General features: G+C 40.8%; 2 protein-coding genes, 1 long non-coding RNA gene and 3 other non-coding genes across 6 annotated transcripts; 1 reads left to right on the forward strand and 5 right to left on the reverse strand.

Moving 5' to 3' along the window:
* Window positions 1–2,112: 2,112 nt before the first annotated feature.
* Window positions 2,113–6,714, reverse strand: kctd14 (potassium channel tetramerization domain containing 14). The gene is made up of 4 exons (XM_003448990.5): window positions 6,554–6,714; window positions 4,102–4,326; window positions 3,592–3,726; window positions 2,113–3,165 (listed from the first exon to the last, which is right to left on the reverse strand). The coding sequence occupies exons 1-4, from the start codon at window positions 6,605–6,607 to the stop codon at window positions 2,854–2,856; spliced, it is 726 nt and encodes a 241-aa protein (XP_003449038.1). The 5' UTR covers window positions 6,608–6,714; the 3' UTR covers window positions 2,113–2,853.
* A 1,045-nt stretch (window positions 6,715–7,759) lies between these two features.
* rps3 (ribosomal protein S3) lies at window positions 7,760–13,791 on the reverse strand. The gene is made up of 7 exons (XM_003448951.4): window positions 13,635–13,791; window positions 12,553–12,683; window positions 11,443–11,536; window positions 10,042–10,136; window positions 8,788–8,975; window positions 8,496–8,699; window positions 7,760–7,843 (listed from the first exon to the last, which is right to left on the reverse strand). The coding sequence occupies exons 1-6, from the start codon at window positions 13,758–13,760 to the stop codon at window positions 8,500–8,502; spliced, it is 834 nt and encodes a 277-aa protein (XP_003448999.4). The 5' UTR covers window positions 13,761–13,791; the 3' UTR covers window positions 7,760–7,843; window positions 8,496–8,499.
* Window positions 7,999–8,148, reverse strand: LOC112842291 (small nucleolar RNA SNORD15). Its single transcript, XR_003214021.1, has one exon. It is a non-coding gene; the product is annotated as a small nucleolar RNA SNORD15 (small nucleolar RNA).
* Window positions 9,240–9,389, reverse strand: LOC112842292 (small nucleolar RNA SNORD15). Its single transcript, XR_003214022.1, has one exon. It is a non-coding gene; the product is annotated as a small nucleolar RNA SNORD15 (small nucleolar RNA).
* Window positions 10,263–10,412, reverse strand: LOC112842294 (small nucleolar RNA SNORD15). The gene has a single exon (XR_003214023.1). It is a non-coding gene; the product is annotated as a small nucleolar RNA SNORD15 (small nucleolar RNA).
* Window positions 13,792–13,925: 134 nt separating the features above from the next.
* Window positions 13,926–19,846, forward strand: LOC102082742 (uncharacterized). The gene is made up of 4 exons (XR_269857.4): window positions 13,926–14,078; window positions 14,546–14,705; window positions 15,361–15,822; window positions 18,158–19,846. It is a non-coding gene; the product is annotated as an uncharacterized LOC102082742 (long non-coding RNA).
* The last annotated feature ends 1,703 nt before the right edge of the window (window positions 19,847–21,549 follow it).

The following is a 21,549-nucleotide window of genomic DNA, read 5'->3' on the forward strand; positions in this document are numbered from 1 at the left end:
ACATTGAAAAACTAACATGTCAGTAGGCAAAATGCGAACACTGAAGCTTCAGATGCACAGACCAGACCTGTGGGTGATACAGTGGCTGTGTTCATCTCTTTTACAGTGTGTGGTTTCAGTCAATGGTTTTCAAACTTCTTCTGATATTTTCCAGTTTAGACGTCCAAAATTTTAGTGAAATAAATGCCAACACATTAACATAACTCTGAATAATCAATATTTATATTGATATTTATTTTTAATTTAGATTTGCTCAGTTTATTTCTGCTACTGGTCCACAGACCTCCTACAGTGACCCTGTGCCCCACTGAGGGTGCCCGCCCTGCGACTTGTTAACTGCACTCTTACGCTTTGCTCAAATGATTCATTCAAATAGCATCACTGGACTGATGACAGGTGTCACCGTTTTGTGAAAAAACAGAGAATGAAAAGATGTCTCCTCACGCTCAGAGCTGAGTAACGTGTTGGGGAAACGGCAGTTGTCGTGTTAAACACAAACAAAAACTTTTTGAAATTAAAGTTTTTTGAATCGTCACTTAGCAGCGTCACTTTTCTTATAATGTGATGCAGGGTGTGAAATCTTGTGCAATATTTCATCCTCAGGGGCTTTTGTGAGGAAGTGCAATTGTGTCATTGTGGTGAAAATACTGTATGCTGCGTGTCCACCCCTCCTTTTTCTTTGAACAAGGGAAGAAAACTTGCTTTGACCTAATACCTCAGCAAACCTCTTTTCTCTTTGCGCGCCACCCTGAGCTAAAATTCAAAGAAATTCTTCAAGAAGAGCTTGTTGACTGCTAACATTCTGATGTTTAGAAGATATCCTGCCATCTGACTTTTCAGCAGTTCAACATTCACTCATCAAATCACCAAATATTTGTGGACCAACTTTGGTATTTATAACTGTTGGGATTAAACGAACGCCTTTATTAAATGCTCCCCGTCACGCTCACTGCGTGCAGCAGTGCTACTTGTTAGTTTTGTTTTTCTTCTGAACTTCCTTTAGATGAAAACTGAAGATTGTCTGTAATTTTATCATGTTAACAAATCTAGGTTAATGTTGTGGAAGACACACCAGCAGGGCACTCATGGGTGGAGACGACCCCAGATTTGTTCTTATCTGTGGCCTCCGAGCTGCAGAATCGGCCCCTGTAACCGCTGTTTGTTGCCGTTTACTCACACTCTGATCACAAAGGATGTGGTCTGACATGAAAGTGAGACAGCTGATGGATGCTGTGCCCTGCTCTGTGGTGAACACTGCTCTGCTTTCTGTCAGGACGCTTGTTCTTTTTTTATGACCTTTTTAATTCTCTTAAACTGGGTTGTGAAATGGTTGGTTGTCGTGTTTGTGACGCTCTTTTTTTCGTCACTGACTTGACTTCCACGGCTACAGTGTATGAAATTTTATACTAAACGACCAACCTTTGGTTAGAAAGTCTAACATAGCAACACGCTAAGGACTGAATGACCAGACAGTTAACGGCAAGGATCACAGCACACGTTGCCTTTTATGAAAGAAACCATCACTCTGTGGATTTGCATGACATCATGTGGCCAAGTGACCAAATCCAAACTCTGCCAGCCTTAATTAGGCCCCTTGATCAATTTTGGTTAAAAGAAAACACTGATTTCTCAATTAAATTGGAGAAACAAGAAACTTTTTGGTACACTTGGTCAGCAAAAAGAAAAAATGTGTTGGATTGTTTTCGATCACACTACTTTTCTCTCTGTGATATTTAGGTTCATATTTTTAATTGAAAAACTGAAAAAAAAAAAATCTGACCAACAGAAACTGAGTTTTATTTTTGTGTGCATCTATGTTCACACTAGAAGACAAAAGGTATAATTTTTAGATACATTAAAGATACATTTACATTTCTTTAAATTCAAATTTCACACAACCACTGAGTTATCGTTTTCACATATTTCCAAATATTTAGGAAATATGTGAAAAACTAAATTCAGGCATTATGTTTGACTAAATGTTGTAATTGCTTTTTATTATTTGCATCAAATCGTATGCAAGAAGCTGTATGGCACGTGCTACAGTAACGACGGGATCAGTTTCATATGTGTGGACGATGCCATCTAATTAAACGAGTTACTACTGAGACCTGTGGGTGGACAAGAAGATTTAATAATGGAGTAGTTAGTGTTTGTTCAACACAGCACTCAACATGAAACAACATTTATATTTAGTAGCAGCTGAAATGAATTAAAAGATAGAAATCTTTGCTTGGCAGCAGTCACTTTAGCTTAAACCCACAGACTGTACATAAAACATTGACATAGCCATAATGCAATATCACCCACTGATTATTCAGGTCCTGCTGTGAAGCCTTGAGCTGAACAGTTTAGTGTTTAAAAAAAATATATCAAGTTTGAAAAGGAAAAAACGGTGAGGCGTGGCTCTGACTGAGAAACACAGGTCGGCAGATGAAAATCACAAGGCTGGCCCGGCCTGAAGTCCTTCTGGACACTAACGGAGACAATGATTAAAACATATCATCATGTTCTAGTAAACAAGACTTGAAGTTAGAGAGTAAGACCCCAAACTCATCATTAAAGTGTCCCCTGAGGTCAGCTGGACTTCTGAAACCTGAGAAGGCGCCCCCTGCTGGCTACTAGGAAAAATGCACTTCACTTAACACAAGCAGAAGCTACGAGCCCTCTTTTTTCCATCTTTCAGGAAGTCAGTACCTTTGAAATTAATGATATACAGATGCTTTACTGAGCCTTTGTTTTAGTGTGGCTCTATAACAAAAACATCTTAAAACATTTTTGAAAAAAAGTGCGGTCTGTAATTTTTTTTAAAGAAAGAGTATGTACGGCTTCGAGTTTTGTTCAGCCGTCTCATCACCACCAGGTGAACGTGAGTTCATAAAAGTAGTCGTAACTCCTGGACAGGAAGCTCTTCTCCACGGCGTGAGGCTGGATGCTCACAGTGTAGCCCTGGCTCTCGATGTCCATCTTTACACAGTCCAGCAGATCTTTGACCAACGGGGCGGCCTTCCACGGCCCGAACGTCACCACCGACTCCTTATCCGCCTCCAGGCTGTTAATGGCATTATCATAGAAGCCCAAATCCTCCTCTGTCCTCAGCACGCAGATGATGATGGTGGAGTGGCGTGCGGCGATGGCCTCGGCCCTGGCGATACGAATCAGAACCTGGAGGACAAATTCAAAACGATCATTCAAAAAGTGGAAATATGAATGTGATGCACCAGGAAAGAATGTGTCTGTCTTTTAGTGATAGGTCTCATACCGTGACGTGAGACTGCTCCTTAAATAAGGGCAGACATGATGCATTTCCCTTGTATTCTTATTCCAATTTATTCTATTTATCCCTTTCGTATATTTTATTTATATATGTCTCTGTATTTATATATGTGTATATATATAATATTCTGCTCACGTCCTGTAACTTCTGTCGGTGCTGTGCTTTTGGAAACCGAATTTCCCAGAGGAACCCACCCGAGGGATTAATAAAGTTTTATCTTATCTCTTATCTTATCTTATTAACATTTGCATCAATTCCAAAGTTAGAATGTAAACTACAAACAGTCGTGGATTACTGGCGTGAGTGCAGCTCACCTCGATGTTTTCCTTGTAGTGTGGGACTCTGGAGAGGAACTGCTGCCTTCCCACCAGCTCTCCAAACAGCCGAGGAGTCTCCTCCAAGCGTTTGATCAGCGGTTTGATGTTGTAGTGGACCGCCTCCTTATGAACCTGCAGAAACACGAGTTACAAACTTAAAATTCATTTTGGCAGCAGGACACACCCGCTGTTTTTTAAACTGGTTTTATATTCATGGCTTAAATACTTGAAAACTATTAAGAACTTCTTCAAAGTAAACTTATGGTGGTTGTTCATATTAAACATGGCCAAACAATGACATCATTATATACAAGCATCCACCCATCCTCTTCTCCAATTCAGGGATGCAGGCAGCTGGAGCCTAACCCAGCTGCAGTGGCACCAAAGCCCAGTAAATACAAAAAAGGATTATTTTGAACTGTGAATAATCCAAAGTCAGTCTAGTAGAATCAGAAAGTAAAAATATGGAGCTTTATATGAGCAGAGCTACATTGTGATAAGTCAGACCTCTGGGATGTTCTCCTTGGGCAGCTGTTCTGATCTCAGGAACTCCAGGATGGCTCCAAAGTGTGACCCATCGCGGTCGATGAAGTAGCGTCCCTGTGTGTCAGCGCGTAGTTTGGGCGGTCCGCTGAAGAGCTCCGCCAGCTTGGAGTCGGAGTGCTTCCTGAGCGTGCTCAGAGTGGTGGTGTACAGGTGACCCCCGACATTTAACTGCACAACATGAAAGTTCTGAGGAAAAAGACGATATTTAGGTTTCTGCAGAGTCCACCAAATGACTGCAGGAACAGTATTTAAACACTGGGCATCATTTTCAGGCTTATGTGCGGCCTGCATGCTCAAATACAGATGATCATAAATCAAAAGTTTAAGCAGCTTTTATTTTATTATTGTGAGTCAAAGTCATAATCTTACATAACCAATAATAGATCAATTTAAAGTATCGATTTAGTTTGCAAAATCTGCAAAACAACTAATTACAGCCTTAAAATAAATCATATTTATTAGAAGTGTTTGTATTTGAAGGAGGGTTCTAAGACATCTCCTGGAGATGATCCATATTTATCTTTATCAAAATGTTCTCGTAATTTTTCCTCCTCTTGTCTCGATGGAGCGTGCTCATTGTACTTTACATACAGTTTAAACGTTGATCATTCCTGACAACAAGGATTTTCACTTGAGCTTAAGGTGAAGTGAAGCAGAGCCCAGAAAAGGAGAATCATAATGAATTTTTGTCTGTGATTTCTTCAGATCTGCACTTGGAGACAGCTAAATAAATACCTGAAAGCACAGACTGTGTAGCTCAGCAGGGCTGTCAGGCAGCATGAATCACCTACTTAATGATTTGCACAGGTAGATAAGACCGCATTCCTTCACAGTCTGTCAACACTGAAGCAGCCAGTCAGGGCGGCCTCACAGGACTAACGTTAAAATTATGGGTAACGCCTTTCACATGTTTATTTATTTATTACATATTCATTTAAAAAAAAATCTAAAATTAATGAAAAGAGTTTATGTTTGAAATATATTGTAGTTTTTACCTGGTGTCACTACATTCAGAGGAAGGATTCACATATAAAAATTTCAGATTTCAACATTTTTTACAAAAAACAATCACCACATACCAAAACATTGTCTCTTAACATTTTGCTGTTGTTTGTTTTCTTTAAATTATTTTAATTGTGCCCATGATACTGTGGTTCACGAGGGCGGACATTTAGCCTGCATGTAAGTATGTGTGGGGAAAAAAGTTCTTTTGTTTGTTTGTTTTTTAATGGCTCGTGACTTCTTATAAATCAAATAAAAGACAGAAAAAACAAAAACTGGCATGCTTGTTTCCTGTTTGGGCCTATGTGTTAAAAGTTTCTGTTTGTCTTTCTCATATAAATTTATAATTTCTTAGATTTGTTTTGTGAGCTTTTGGGGGAAACATTTTTCCCCTAAACTACGCCTAGTGGGAGCTCTTTGAGTACAAATAAACACCTTTTTGTTTATCACATGATCATAAAAGACAGGAAAATGCAGAAAATAGATGCATATACATGCAGAAATGTTAGATCACCCCTGCAGGCTCACCGCTGTGAGCCGGGACATACCCAGAGTGTAAACAGCTTCACCCCAAGCAGCTGTAAAATGCTGCTTACGCAGCGATGCGTCACTTTTTACTGCTCTTACCTGTGATATTACAGTACGTTTCTCTGATACTGTACTCTTATTTGAGAAAAACGGGAAGGAAACATGCGCACTGCACTTTAAATATTATAAAGTAGCTTTAAAACCAAACCAATGCACAGAGACAACATTTCATGCTGTTAAGCATCTAAATTAAAAATATTCTCTGTAAATATTCTCATTACTGACTGCAGTATTCACAAATATTGCCTATAATTTGATGATTAGTGCCTTCTAAACTGTTTTATGACCGAGCTGCGTCTGTAACAGTGCACTGCTTTGTATCAGCGGCTCATTTACCCGTAGAGGAACCGACCGTAGCTGCCAATGAATGACAACGCTTCCTTCTGCGAGTCAAGTAAAGTACTACATAAACTGCTGAACTGAAAGTACACCAATACTTCAGTAAATCGGTGAAATCCCACCGCTCACTGCATCGGCTCCACCTTTACATGCACAGAGGAGTTAAAGGGTTTTCCCATTACTCCTAAAATGGCAGGAAAGGTTTTCCTTCGGTTTTGGGAAAATTTGAGACGAAACTTCCTCGAAGTTGGAAGTTTGATTCCTGTGAATCAGAGCGCCCTTTAACGCGTCTCCGAAAAACTGTTTCAGATTAAAATGCCCTGAAACTGCAGCACAGCAAACATCTGCCCTGTTTCACTTTAAAAAAGTTATAATTTGTTGTCTGGCTACACCTGCATCCACCTGTTCAGCCCCCGAGCAGGTGGAGGATTTCCTTCAGCTCCACCAAACTTCCAAACGATCGCACCGAGGGCTGCAGTCTTACCGGAGCCGCGTACGAAGGCTGTTTTTCTGTTGATTTGTGGTCCGGCAGACTCATCTTGTCTTCAGCGGTGGTCCAGGTGGGAGCTGGGAGTTCACCTGTTACATTTCTTTACAGGTAGCAACCAGGGGGCGTGGCCTAACCCGGACCTTCTTTAGTGCCGAGAAGATGGATCACTCGGCAGCAACACGATTCCCTTTCTTCTCAAACTTTTTATTAATTTACGCTGAAACGGACAAAACGCGCGTGGGCAGATTGAGAACTATTCGTTTGTTTATACTCGAATATTTCTAAAATATATTTATTCAGTGTAAAGTTGTATGGATGGCGTGATATATTCACGTTTACTGTAGGCTGCCACACACGTCACGTTTGTTGCACCAGAAAATGGAGCAGAGTGACACATCTTTCCTTCTGACGTCACAGATGTAACCGTAGGCCATCCCTAAAGAGACATTACACTCAGCTGACTCACTTTCCTCCGTCAAACACTTCGTGAAGCTGTGAGCATCAGTCTTGTACTCGTTGGTTTCCACACTGACGCAGATTTAAAGTTTTCTTTTCACGCTCCTCAATTTTTAATCAGTCACTGACACACAACAAAAATCCTGATTTACTTTCAAGGTGAGGATCGATTTCACCTTAATTCACATTTCTTGGTGGTTCGTGTCCCACTCGCGAGGCCTGCCCCACAGTTTGACAACCAGCTGTGCATTAAATGAAAAACTAAAAGCTGAAACATATTTTAAAACCAACAAACTGCATGTACAACGTCCAAATTTTGAAGCCTACTTTAGGTGTAAATTTCAGCTTCCACCCACCAGGGGGCGCCATAGCAAGCTTTAGATTTTCACTAATTTAAATAGAATATTAGACTTCACATCCTGTCCTCTCCACGGGGACATTACTTTGACTTTTCTCTACGATATACTTCATTTTTTGCCCAACACTGGTTTTATACTTTAGCAGTGACTCTGCATTCTGCTGTGAAACAAACCTGCTGCTCCCACATGAAGGCGAAGATGTTCAGGCTCAACTGATCCCACACACAAGGAAAAAAAATTACATTGTGTTTAAGAGATCGGCTCATAATCTTCTGAGCACTTTGACATGGTTTGAAGATGAGCTGGTTGAGAAACTTGTAAACTTTTCCCTCAGTTTTCCCACTCAGTGTGAAACCTACAGGCAGTTAAATAAATCCACTCATTGTTTTAAGTGTATTTTCCAAATTTTATTGTTTTTGTACACAAAAATCAAAGGGCCTTGCTTCCATCTGGTGTGACGATTGAAAACCTGCAAAGAGACAAAAAACACGAATTAAACTCAGTTTCAGAAATTAGCAAACTGAATCCTGAGCTCAAATTGTTGACCTCAGTTTCAGCGAGTTCCTAAAAGACTGTTTTTGGTGTCCTGCGAAAGCGTCACGGTTTGTGTTTGTGAGCTGAAACCCTTCTCAGACAAATGCCTCGATGTCTTCAACCGAAAAGGACCCCCTGCTCTGAGGAACCGGAGCAGAACCACAGAACGTGATTCTGAACCGGCGACCAGCAGAACCAGAATGAGTCCTGTTCCGACTCGTCATCGTATCATCACCGAAGGGAGCCGTGTGAAACTGTACAACACCACAGTCTGTGTTAAATCACTGGTTCCAGATTATTTTGCGATATATTATCGGGACAGCAACAGTGTCACCCAAACGGACTCGAATGGCTAAAATGTCATAATTGAAACCCGTCGAAGCTCCACCTGCAAGACTTTAATGGAGTTCTAAAACAGAACCAGTTTGATCTACTTATCAGAATTCACAGGAACCTCTAATTTTACTGCAGGAGAACTAAAAAAACAAATTTATTTTTTGTATTTTTGCCTGATATTCTCTCTTACGTTAGCGGCAGGGCAGGATATATCGTTGGTAGCAGTCAAGTAAAACCCTCCTGTCTCTTACCCTCTTATGCGGTGGGTACAGGTGCTCCCTGGGGCATGGCGGGCACCTCTGGCTTGGCCCCCTTCTGCTCAGACATTGGTGTGGTGGGCAGGGTCTCCTCCTTGGGCTCCACAATGCTGACATGGTCGGGCAGGGGCTTCTTGGGGCCGATCTTACCGCTGGGGTCCCAGGGCAGCATGATCTTCACCTTGATGCCCAGCACACCTGAGAGCATTAAATAAACACACATCAGCGCCACCAAAACAACGCGATGGCAGTTTGATTTGGTTGCATTTGGTCGAGCTGCACTCACCCTGCCTCAGCAGGACGTGGCGGACGGCTGTGTCGACGTAGTAGTTGACGGGGTCTCCGCTGTGGATCATCAGACCGTCCACAAACTTCATGGACTTGGCCCTCTGACCCCTCAGCTTGCCGGACACGACGACTTCGCAGCCCTTGGCGCCACTCTCCATGATGAACCTCAGAACACCATAGCAAGCTCTGAAAAAGCAGAGTGATAAAACAGCGTTAGCAGCTAATCGATCAGTGGATCCAAAGTACTGCAAGCTTCTCTCTCAGGAAACTTTCACTGCGATTGAAATGATTCTGGTTGGTCGACTTCATAAAAAAAAAAACATCTCATTTCCTACATGGTGGGTTCAGTTGGAAGTGTGAGTGAATTTATTCAGGTTTTAAATCGGTAAAACATGCCATGAGGAGGAGACGCCCCCTGCATCAGTGAGCGTCATTAAAGCGTGCTTTGACCCTTCTCAGACAAATGCCTCAATGTCTTCACCTGGAAAGGACCCCCTGCTCTGAGGAACCAGAGCAGAACCACAGAACGTGATTCTGAACCGGCGACCAGCAGAAGCAGAATGAGTCCTGTTCCGACTCGTCATCGTATCATCACCGAAGGGACAGAAACCGACACACAGAGCACACGCTTCACCCTCAAAGTACACGAGGCTTTTTATGACAGGGTGTTTCCTACTGACAATTTAACCTCTGTCAGCATTTTTAATGTTTACTCTTCTAGATTACGATCAAATTTCATACTTTGGGTTGGGTCCATCATGCGCCACCTGTGCCATGAGCAGAATACGCTGATAAATAACTGACTTGAGAAAAACATCCAAACATTAAACTGTGTGCAGAGATGTATTTAGAGCTTAAGATGTCATGTTAGGACGCATAACGTTAAGAAACGTTTAATAAAATATTTTTGTGTTAAAGGACAACACAATACACAAAGACGATTATTGATGCTGAAACTAAAGTTAATATTCATTAATTAAGAACAAGATTTGTTTGTGTTGATGTAAAGAGCCTATGTGTGTAAACAGAAATATTTTCTGCCATTGTGTAATATTTAATAAGGTGGAAGTTAACCCTGTAGAGCCATTAATGACTGTTTAAAATCACACATGTCTGATGAAATTTGTAACATAAAAATAATTTAGTTAAAGGACAAACTGGACAGTCAGATTTTATTTTTGTACATGACCCAATCCTGAAATGTATAAATATTTCACAGTTTTCCCGAAAATAGAAATCCAGACATGCTTACCTACGCACAGCCAGGCCTCCCAGCAGTTTGTAGCGCAGAGACTCAGCCTGAGCGATGGCACACAGACCACGAGTGGCAACTTTCTCAGCATACAGCTAAAAGAAAGAGGAAGGACATTTCAGTTTTACAGACAAACACCGGGATCAAACCTAAAACCAGCACATGTAACAATGGACTGCAGGTTTCCTGCACCGCCTACAGCACAGTCCTGATGCCTTGACCCTTCTCAGACAAATGCCTCTGTGTCTTCACATGGAAAGGACTTCCTGCTCTGAGGTGCTGGAGCAGAACCACAGAACGTGGATCTGAACCAGCGACCAGCAGAGCCAGACTGAGTCCTGCTCCGCCTCGTCATCGTATCATCACTGAAGGGAAATCTGACTGTCTAACATCAGAAGCCTTTGCACTTTACTCACTGGGTTTCCTACCAGGATGATATTACTGTAAACTGCTGTTGGCAAAGTGTTAATATTGTAAACAAACAAACAAAAAAACAGTTTTAAATTCCAAATTTGTACATTTTTGCAGCCAAATGTATTTATTTTTCTAACTCTGAAACCTTCAAACACTTGTTCAGATACACCTCACCAGTGAGGAATTACTTTCCAAAATAAAAACCATCCAACAATGAGCTTAAAACACCGATTAGTCTTACGCATTTATAGTGAAAGTCTGGCTTCCGGTGACGGACCGTCCCTGGCATGCTCATGGAAATGTAGTTCTCTGAGCAGATATTCATTTTCAAAAAATAAGCACAAGAGTGCAAAATAACTACAATTCAGGGGGTCAACGGGGAGGTCGATGCAACTGGCAAAACAATCTGGGGGACAACCACAAGGCCAGCGATGGTGGCGTGGCTTGGCAGGGCCAGATGTCGCAAAGTCCTCTGGCTGACACGTGGCTGGAGCTAGCGGCGTGGAAGTCGCAGGGAGCTCTTGACTGAGTCCCCAGCTGGCGGGGAAGTGGAGATCGTGGCCATAACAAAGTACTTTGTCTCCTTCAGTTAATAGTCCAAGAATCCTTGGTCGAAAGCCAAATTCAAAAATACTGTCAAAGGAAATGCTGCTGGGTCTCATCACCGTATCATCACTGGAGGAATACCTAACCGTTTAAAATCACAAGCCTTTGCACTTTACTCACTGGGTTCCTACCAGGATGATATTATTGTAAAGTGATGTTGGCAAAGTATTAATATTTTAAACAAAAAAACAGGACTTTAAAAAAAACATTTTCAAATTCCAAATGTTTACATTTTTGTGGCAAACAAGCAATTATTTTTTCCAAACTCAAAACCTTTATATATTTGTTCCGATACGTGTCCACTGAGGGATTATTTCCCAACTAAAATACATCCGACAGTGAGCTTAAAACACTTATTAGTCTTATTTTTTGGTTTCCTACCTCCACGCTGCCCTCGGGGAAGCCAAACCTCTTCTGGACCACAGCGGTCAGCTCTCTGATCCGACGACCCTTCTCTCCAAGAACATTCTGGGTCCTAAAGATGGTGAGATGATTAGGGTTAAACTACATGGGTAAAAATAACAAAACATCTAGATCTTTACAAACACCGGCACAAAGCTGAGACAACATAGAGCTACACAGCTCAAGTTTTTATCTCTTTTGTTAAGCACACTGAGTTTACATGGAAGGAAGATGAGCTATATAAACAAACCTAACACTGGATGTAATGTTACCAATGTAATGGCAGGGATCTTAATACATATTTAAAAACTAACATTTGCATTACCCAAGCGAAATGTTAAGGATTGACTTCTAGGATGTCTTTTAATGTGAGCTTTTATTTTCTCAAGCTTAAAATAAGCTTGTCTTTAAAAAATGGCCAAAAATAACAAATGCACAGACCACTGTTAACACTCTGTGTCTTACAAATGGACCAACAACGTTTACATGCAAATGCGCACTGCCAAAGTAATGCCATATCCACTTTACAGTAGAGACTCATTTTAAGCTTCCATACTTGTTTAGTTTCTAAACAATCAAAATCTTCTGGAGCGGTAACAACTTCTTGGATTGGGACTCATCAGCCCCTTTTCCATTAGCAGTTTGCAGGGTTTTCCATTAGGTTCATACTACCTGGTACTTTTTTAGTACCTGCTCGGCCGGGGTTCCAAACAGGAACTAAAATGTGACGTCCTCAGACTGTGTGCCACCAATTGGCTAATCAACAGCATCAACTGATGCATCAGAGCGTCTTGTTCACGAAAATCAAAGCCGCCATTTTTAAAACTTGGGAACGAAAGAAATGGCTACAAAAACAACGCCGAAACGCAACAAACCGAGCAGCAGGTATATATTCGCGTCGACATCCACCTTTGCTGTAGCGTTCATGTTACATTTGCGTTGCAGTACATTGAGAGGCATTGCTGTGACAGCAAGCACACAAACAAGGTACTAAAAACCAACAAACAAACAGTCGATCCGTGGCGAGTCGACCCAAGTAGGTACTCATGAAAAAGGGGCGATGGACAAGCGACCTAGCCAACGGCTCACCTTGTGGCCAGGATGATGATCTCAGTCCTGGTTGGAGTCACGCGCACCTCCACACCGGAGTAACCATCCTCAGCAAGCTCACGAGTCAGGAACTCATTCAGCTCGGCCTTGAAGATACCGTCTGCGACGAACTGTGGAGAGAGAACAGGTCAGCTTTAGGTTTATGACACTTTCAAACATCCAGCACCAAGCAGACTTTCTGCCAGCATCTACAGGCTGCACAGACTCACACACCAACTGCCAATGCATCCTTCAAGTGCTGCAACAGGTACGACACACTGATGCATCTGCTGTGGCCCCGAAACCACACAGATAAAAAAAAAAAAAAATACAGCTACAGAAAATGAATGACTGGGTTTGACCCTTTTAAAGGGTAACTTGAAGATAAAACACTCCTCACGCTTATTTAAAACATGTAAAGGAAAATTTAAAGTTCTTAACTACCCGTGAAGAGTGGCATTCAAACCACAGCAGGATTCACTTGCACAGAGAGCACCGTCACATTCAGAGTGAGTGCTTAAACGCAGGCTGCTTGATGCCACATGTCTCATGCTTTACTGTGAAATTCCTCCCAACTCGAAATTAATATTTCCTTTAACCATTCACTAAAATGAACCCAGTGCTGATTCCGCATTTAACCCGAACAGTTCTAACTGTACATACGTCTCATTAACCACATTTCTCAGTGAATTAGTAACATTAAGGAGGCAGTTTGTGTCTCTGGCTCTATATTAAGGCGGGTGTGAGGCTAACGCCTCCGAAAACAGGGACTCACACACAACCTTTAAATGAGAGTTCAGCTAAGTCTTTTCGCATATTAGGATTTAAAGCGGGCATTAGAGTCGCGCTTAAGCCAGACACTTCAACCGGTCTGTAACTGTGCCCGGCCTCGGTGCTCAGAGCCATGTTAGCTAGCCAAATGAGGAGGTCACAGCGCAGACAGCATCTGGATTCATCCGCTCAGGACTGAACCCGGGCGGGCACATCTGATACCAGGACGGCCACCAAATGACCATACCAAATCTAGCGTGAGTCCATTTTTAAAGAAATGCAACGTGTTTGTGAGTAAAACGGGGGCTAACCTTCCTCTTCTTGGAGATTTGCACCGCCATCTTCCAATGGGCCGTAGACAGGAAAGGACCCGCACAGGATGCGGAAATGGATTTATAGCTAAAGGCTGGCTTCCGGTGACGGTCCGTCCCTGGCATGCTCAGGGAAATGTAGTTCTTTGAGCAGATGCGATGAGCATAAGTTTGCGTGTTTCTTATGTTTATTACCAAAGGAATTTACACGGCGATATAAATCAGGTCGACGGTACTGGTGGAACACTTATAAGGGCCGACCGCGAGGCCAGCGAGGGCGGTTTGGCTTGGCAAGTGCGGCCACGTGAGCTTAAAATACGAATCATTTGTATCTGTCTGTTTCCCACCACCACGCTGTCTTCGGGGAACCTCCAGTTGACCTCAGCGATCAGCTGTCTGATCCGACGACCCTTGTTTTCAAGAACAGTCTTGATCCTAAAGATGGTGAGACGGTTAGGGTTAAAAAAAAAAAAAAAAAACCGACAAAAAATTGATTTTTCCACACAGACACAAAGCTGAGACAACATAGAGCTACACAGTTGAAGTTTTTCTTTTGATAAGCACACTGAGTTTACATGGAGGGAGATGTAATGGCATGTTTAAAAACTAACATCTAACATTTCTACCAAAGGGAAATGATCAGGACTGATTTCTAGGATGTCTTTTAATGTAAGCTTTTATTTTGTTAAGCTTAAAATATGTTTGTCTTTAAAAAATGGCCAAAAATAACAAATGCACAGACCACTGTTAACACACACTCTGTGTCTGACAAGTAATGCCATATCCACTTTACAGCAGAGCATCATTTTAAGCTTCCATATTTGTTTAGGTTCTAAACACTCAATCAGATCTTCTGGAGATGTAACAACTTCTTGAATTCTGAGTTGTTTGTTACTTTTTTGGTAACCTAGCCAACTGCTCACTTTGTGGCCAGAATGATGATCTCAGTCCTGATTAAAGTCACACACACCTCCAAACCGGCACGACCATCCACAGAAAGCTCATGAGTCAGGAACTCTTTCAGCTCAGCCCTTTTGATACCGTCTGCGACGAACTGTGGAGAGAGAACAGGTCAGCTTTATGTTTATGTCACACGCTCAAACATCCAGCACCAAGCAGACACTCTGTCAGCATCCACAGGCTGCACTGACTCAGACACTAACTGCCAATGCATCCTCCAAATGCTGCAACAAGTACTACACACTGAATGTGTGTAGTACTTGTTGTAGTGGCTCAGAAACCACACAGATTATAAAATACAGCTAAAGAAAATTAATGAATGAGTTTGACACTTTTAGTGGGCTAACTCGATGCTAAAACACTGCTCATCTTCCAATGGGCCGTAGACAGGAAAGGACCCATGAGTACGCTGAAATTCATTTATAGCAAAAGGCTGTCTTCAGTGACGTCAGGTCCTTGGCATGCTTATGGAAATTTAGTTCTTTGAGCAGATGCGATGAGCATGATTTTGCACGTTTATTACCAAAGCAATTTCCCACAAACCAGATGTGTTTGTTGATTTAGTTTTAAACATGGATATATAAATCAGAACTAAACACACTGAATAGGGCTAAGGATCGTCACTGATTTCTGTAACCGATTTGATTCCGATTTACATGGTCCTAATGCGATTCAATCCCTGATTAGATTAAATCCAATTGTGACTCAGTCAGAAATATTATAATTCAGACCATTTATCATTACATGTACATATATCTCTGTACAGGTCTTCTCGACCTCAGCAATCACCTGTCTGATCCGATGACCCTTCTCTCCAAGCGTCGGTCAGGTTTACCTTAGCCGGCATCCCTGACCCCAGCTGACAGTGGAGGATTTTGGGTTGGGCTCCTCTGAGTCCCCAACTGACAAGGAAGGAGGCTGGGACGACTTTCCTGAGCCCCTAGCTGACACAGGAGGTGATATGTTGGGCTCGCATGAGCCCCCAGCTGTTGGGGAATATGTGAAGTGGAGGATATTTTTTTTTCCGTTGGCCAAAGCAATCCAGGCAGGTGGCGCAAACAGACTCCCTCTCCTGCTTTCTTCCCAAGGAGTTAATCCTGTGTCTGTGGAGGTGGATGACACGAATGCTAAATTTTAAAAAATTGTCAAAGGAAATGCTGTTGGATCCATCATGGTCAGGTAGTTCTGTCACAGCTGGGAAATAGAAGACCTGCTCCCAAAGACTGTGGTAAATTATTTTATTTATGTTTAGGGATTTCTGACCTTGTTTTATATATTATGCCGTTTTTATGTGAGAAATGAGTAATGAAAAGTGACTTAAGTGCTTTCATTCGACGGTTTCCCCAAAGAATTTACATTAGCTGTTAATATAAAAATAGGACAAGCACAATAAGTGATGCCTGTCAGTTCACATCAAGAATGGTTAACTTATTAACTTAGAAACTTTGTTTTTAAGAAGGAAACCAGAGCAGAGAGCCAGATGATAGCAGCTTGGGTTACCACAAAAGACATATGACAAAAATGCTATAATTATATAATTTAAATAATGTATATTAAAAGATGCATTCTTGGATAATATTTGTGAATAAATCTGCTGAGATCTAGATCCATTGCATGTGGGGAAACTGATTGTCATTGCAAGTATAGTAAGTGGTTTAGATTCACAACCATTTTAAATTGCTTATCAAAAGTGATGCTTCTTTTTGGAGAGATAATTAAAAATTGTCAGTGTTCTGACAGTCTCCTACTATCCTGCTAGTCTTTCTCTGATGTTAAACAATTTAATTTTCCACACAAAAAAGGATCAAAAAGCGAATGTCCACAATTTAGGCTTTAATTGCAGCAAATTTTATTAAAGCAATTAAGCAGGACAAAAACAAAAGCAGAATTAAACAAGTCACTCAATAATAATCAAATCACATCAATTATACTTATCTACTGTTAAATACTCTCAATTCTTTGATCTTTGGGCTGAAGGAAGAACAACACTCGGTGTTTAATGCTCAATCAACAATCACTTTAATCAATACAATTCTCTTTATACCATACAACACTCAGAGCATTACAAAATCTCGAAGTGTCTGACCGTTTCTCACATTCTTACAGCTTTGGCCCCCCTCCAAACTAAACATTCAAATTCTTTCTCTCTCTCAGTGAGCCAGTTATGATCTTGGCTTCCTGTGCAGTATGTTTTGTTCTCCCTGGTCAGAGAAATAAGGCCATGATTCTCTGCAAACAGTATTTCTTATAAATCAGCATGCATCATCAAACAGTGTAATATCCGATTCCTGTTTTTCTCAAAATAAGCAATCAGTTAATTTTATTACATGTGCTTGGGGATTTTCATAGCTCGGCATCCAACATCAAAATCCCCTGGGGCAGTTCCAGCAGCACACATTAACACACAGAAATCAACAACCTTTGTCTCTCCAATCTAAGTGCCTGCTGGTCCCCCTCTTTCTCCTGCCTCCCTATCTCGTGTCCTTGCTGCCCACTTCTCCACACACTATGTTCTCCTTGCTTTAGCTTACCAACTCCTCATCCCACTAACGGCAGCTCTGTCGTCTCTGCTTCTCACATACACCTCTGACCTATTCTCCCAGTTCTATGTGCTCTATGTGTGAATGTTTAGCAGCTTGACCTATGACCTACTTAAATGAATAATGGATATAATGCTTTACTATCGTTAATACAACTAAATCCCTAATACTACGATAATCTATTCTTACACCGCTTAACCTTTTTACTGTGATCTATAATATAGAATTTATAATATAATATAGAAAATCATAAATTTTTAAAGTCAGACTTTCAGAGATCAGAGTGCACACACACCGTTTCTACACTTCACTGAAAGGCCAGTTGTTAGAATCACCATTATGTTGTCTAACTCCCATCCTTATTAATTAAACTTACACATAATTACATTTTCCGGATTATATTCTGATCAATATTAAACATAATTAACTGTCAGCTCAATCTCTAATGAACTACAATTCTGTGTTTAATCGTGGCAACACAATGATGATGATGATAATGGGTCGGTGAAACAGTTCTTATCTTTCCAGTCACACCCAGGCATGAATATGAAAGATTGAAGCTGGATTATGTCTAGCGACACAGAATCTAGACATTAGAACTCAATATTTTCATCAGACTATGATTCTATCTTTAATCCTATAACTCAAATGTAAGACTGGATGTTGAGCCCTTTTCTTCACACTCAATTCTCTATGATAGATTAAATAGAGTCGTCAAACTTCAACTCTAAATTAAAGGACCTTTTAACATCAAACAAAAAGTAAAGGTACAAAGTATTTCTGAAAAATTTACAAGTTTGTAGAAAACATTTACTCTCATTTTCCAGCTACAATCACGGTTACAATCAGATGTTTCAGTCTTGTTCTTTCAGCATCATTTTATTGAAGGTGGTCCTCATTACTTTTCTGCTCAGAGAAAGTCAAAACTGAGCAGCTTCAAGGTAAAAGTTCAAGAAATAATATAGGGGCTGCAGCTGACAGAAAAAAAAAACCACTCACCACTTTTTCTTGTTCCTCGTCCAGGGTCAACAAGACACGTCTGAGCTCCAAACCAGTAGAACTGGTGCAGGGCCACAATCACACGCCTCATGCTCTGAAGAACTTCAGATGATAGAAGTATCACACTTTTGTCATTGCCATCGTCTCGCTTCTCTCGATCCACAGGTGGGTGAAATTACTGAAATGACTTCATTATGATCCCCTTCAACAGGACACCGATTCAAATATCCTGAAACCCATTAAACGAACAGCAGGTTTGTAAAGATGAGGCTCAGAGATGGAGGATGCAAACCATACTGGAAATAATTTTTGTCACAATAACAGCAAGGATGAAAATCAACACCAGTGACTTCAGTCACATATATATCAGAACCCGTTCTTGTTCTGTTACTTTTTTGTAGAATAGCATACTAAAGGATTGTGTGATTTGGCTTTTATTATGCCTCAAGATAGATTTTAGGATTTTAAAAAGTCTTCCAAGTGATCTGGGGAAGATAACCTCCTCTCTCTAAGACTGTAGTGTCTTTACTTTGCACTGGAGAGTAGATAATGGACAGTATTATTAGATACAGCAGAGAGGTGAACCATGTAAAATCAGGTGTTTCTGTTGGATGAGAGACTGACATTAGTGTCACATACAGGGGATTTTTTTGTGGTTGTAGATTTATATCATGCTTTCCTAGTAAACTACTTTGTGACATTCAGTGCATCTTATCAACACATCGCCAGTGAAGTGGTTTTGTTTGCTGCTGAGCAGATTTTATCTCTATGTTCATGTATGTGGTTTTCTGGGGTTCATGTGCTCTCTTTAAAAAAATACAACCACTATAAGGTGTGTGAGACTTTTTAATGTAGTGGTGCACTTTCAGTGACAGACAAGCAAATGACAAGATGATAACAGATAAAATGGTGATTTAACAATGAAGAAATGCAACTGGCAGCAAGAGTATGCAAAGTGCATGTTCAGTTTCAGATGTAAATAACTTGAATACACTCAAGTACATTGAGAAGTTTTATCATTCATGTTAACTGCAGCATGAAAGTGGTTTGTATTCCTTTGCTTTCTTTGAAACACATTTGCCCACCAGCACATTACAGAGTAAAACATTTGGTTTGACCTTATTTTTTTTCTTTCACCTACATCTTCATCTGATACAAAATGCAGTGACTGCAGTGATGCACTGCATCTTCTTTAAACATAGACCGGTTGTTTTTTCCACATTTGCATTTATATTTTCTTAATTAAAAAATGTTTTGACATCAAGGATACTGAATTAAATCTTTAGACAATATTTTAGTATCATGTAGCATTTAGTTTGGGGGAAGTTATGCAATTTGTTTGAACGCATGCTTTTTTAAAGCTGTTCTTCTATAGCTGTAGAATAGATTCCATAATCAGCCGACCCCTTTGTTATCTCTGAAACCTAAACTTGATATCTTCTACCCACCTATGAAGTTTCATGAATTTATCTTGCAAAGTGATAAATTCACTGAGTGCAGTGACCCCCAAGCTAAGCGAGTGGGTCCAGCAGATCCCAGGAACAACATCCGGCATCTCTGTCCAGAGGAGGAAAAGAAATTAAGGAAAAGAATACACAATAAACATCTGTGTGAGTGCTTGCTGGGGCAATCCCGCGAGTTTCATTTATACACTTCTTCCAACTTTATCTTGGGAACTGATATGTGTGTGACGCTCTTACGGAGAAACAATTAGTTACGTGGTGTACTTGTACATGGCTGTACATGTGAACTGATTGCCCAAGATGGCGGCAGCGTGCTTGGCTCGTCACCCACAGCTATCAGATCAATTTATACTCTGTTTATATTGTTTTTGTCACTTTTATTGAACTTTGCTGACTCTCCACTGACCCACGATCGTGAAATTCTCTTAAATATTCGACTTGCCACAGACAGAATCTGGTTAGGAGTAGGACAGGTGGACAGGACCTTTTTCCACCTCCGCTACTATCTGGAGCACCGGCTTACTTGGGCTACACCCCTACCCCACCTCACAAGAAGAAGTGCTTTAAACTTCGGGGTAAGCACAGCGGGCTGTTAGTGAAACTGAAATCATATTTGGCTCTGTCAACTGGGAGTAACGGAGCAGTTTCCCAGTGCGTTTTGGCAGGGCTGGACTGGTACAAAAAATCGGCCCGGGCATCTTGACTAGAGACTGGCCCACCAGATATTATAGGAGAAGCCATAAAGCCTTTGAATGAAAACAAATGCTGTGATGTACACTGTCTTGTTGGTATATATGTATGATTTCTATACATTTTACATCAGATGATCACTTTGGTTATAAGATTCAGATAATTATTTATTAAAAAGCTTTGAAATGAGAGTAAGAAAGAAAAGTTTTTCTTTGTGCCCCCCTTTCCCTGTTAATGCCCTACCTGCCCCCCTTGGCAAAACTTTTTTTCTAGACCCGCCCCTGCACAGTTACCAGCTGTCAGCTACGTAGAAAAGGATGCTGGTGTTATTTGTCTCTCAGAAACAGTTCATAACTTCCCTTCAACTCATTCATGTCACCTAAAAGGTAAACCTGTTTCTCCATCACCTGTTCAGCTCTGATGATTCAGTAAGGACATCTCCTGGTTTCATCTTCATGTTTCCCTCTCACCACATATCCAAACAGATATCATGACCAGCAGCTTTTACAGCTGTGGCGCCAGCAAACATCAGCTGATACTAGAAAGTAATATTAAATCATTTCTTTTTTTTCTTTTTTAAAACAAAACAGAACAAAAACAAACAAATAAACAGACTGATAACTAAGCACAAAACACCAGCTCAGGTCCATCTAAAAAAATAAAAAATAAATAAATAAAGAATACAATACAGTACAATATTAGTCCCAATACGTTGCAGTTTGAACACTCAAGAGAATCCTTGTAACATAATATTAGAAACATCAGGTTCCACATAATTCAAGTATGGTTCCCACACCTTAAAGAATTGATCTGTTTTTGAGTGCAGTACACATGTAAGGTATTCCAATGGGACTAGATCCAACACTACTCTTTGCCAACCTTTAATAGTTGGTGCTTTTTCATTAATCCATTGGAGTAGTATATTCTTCCTCGCCACATAGGTGAGAACACAGTACAATCTCCTATTATTCTTGGATATTAACCGCCGGCTGGGGAGGCCCAGTATGAGAGACATAGGGTCCATCTTCAATTCACAACAGAAAATCTTCTCCATTTCAGATAACACATTAGACCAATATTCTTTCAATTTCAAACATGACCAGAAGCTGTGAGTTAGGGTACCAATTTCTGTCTTGCATTTGAGGCACATGGGTGAAAGGGTAGAATTATACTGATGTCTGCGAAATATGGATATATGCATTCTGTGTATGATTTTTAACTGTATTGCTTTGGTAAGATTACAAACTGAGATTGATTTGGCAT

The sequence above is a fragment of the Oreochromis niloticus genome, linkage group LG14, assembly GCF_001858045.2.
Source record: "Oreochromis niloticus isolate F11D_XX linkage group LG14, O_niloticus_UMD_NMBU, whole genome shotgun sequence".
NCBI classification, from domain to species: Eukaryota; Metazoa; Chordata; class Actinopteri; order Cichliformes; family Cichlidae; genus Oreochromis; species Oreochromis niloticus.

Bases quoted from the DNA above. Each gene is read 5' to 3' on its own strand.
- kctd14 (XM_003448990.5), bottom strand. From the start codon at position 6,607: ATGAGTCTGCCGGACCACAAATCAACAGAAAAACAGCCTTCGTACGCG. The intron at 3,727-4,101 runs GTCTGACTTATC...GTGTTTCTGCAG, and splicing joins CCAAGGAGAACATCCCAGAG to GTTCATAAGGAGGCGGTCCA. The intron at 3,166-3,591 runs GTGAGCTGCACT...TTTGTCCTCCAG, and splicing joins ACTACAAGGAAAACATCGAG to GTTCTGATTCGTATCGCCAG.
- rps3 (XM_003448951.4), bottom strand. From the start codon at position 13,760: ATGCCAGGGACGGACCGTCACCGGAAGCCAGCCTTTAGCTATAAATCC. The intron at 11,537-12,552 runs GTGAGCCGTTGG...CACCATCTTTAG, and splicing joins ATCATCATCCTGGCCACAAG to GACCCAGAATGTTCTTGGAG. The intron at 8,700-8,787 runs GTGAGTGCAGCT...TAATGCTCTCAG, and splicing joins CCACGTCCTGCTGAGGCAGG to GTGTGCTGGGCATCAAGGTG.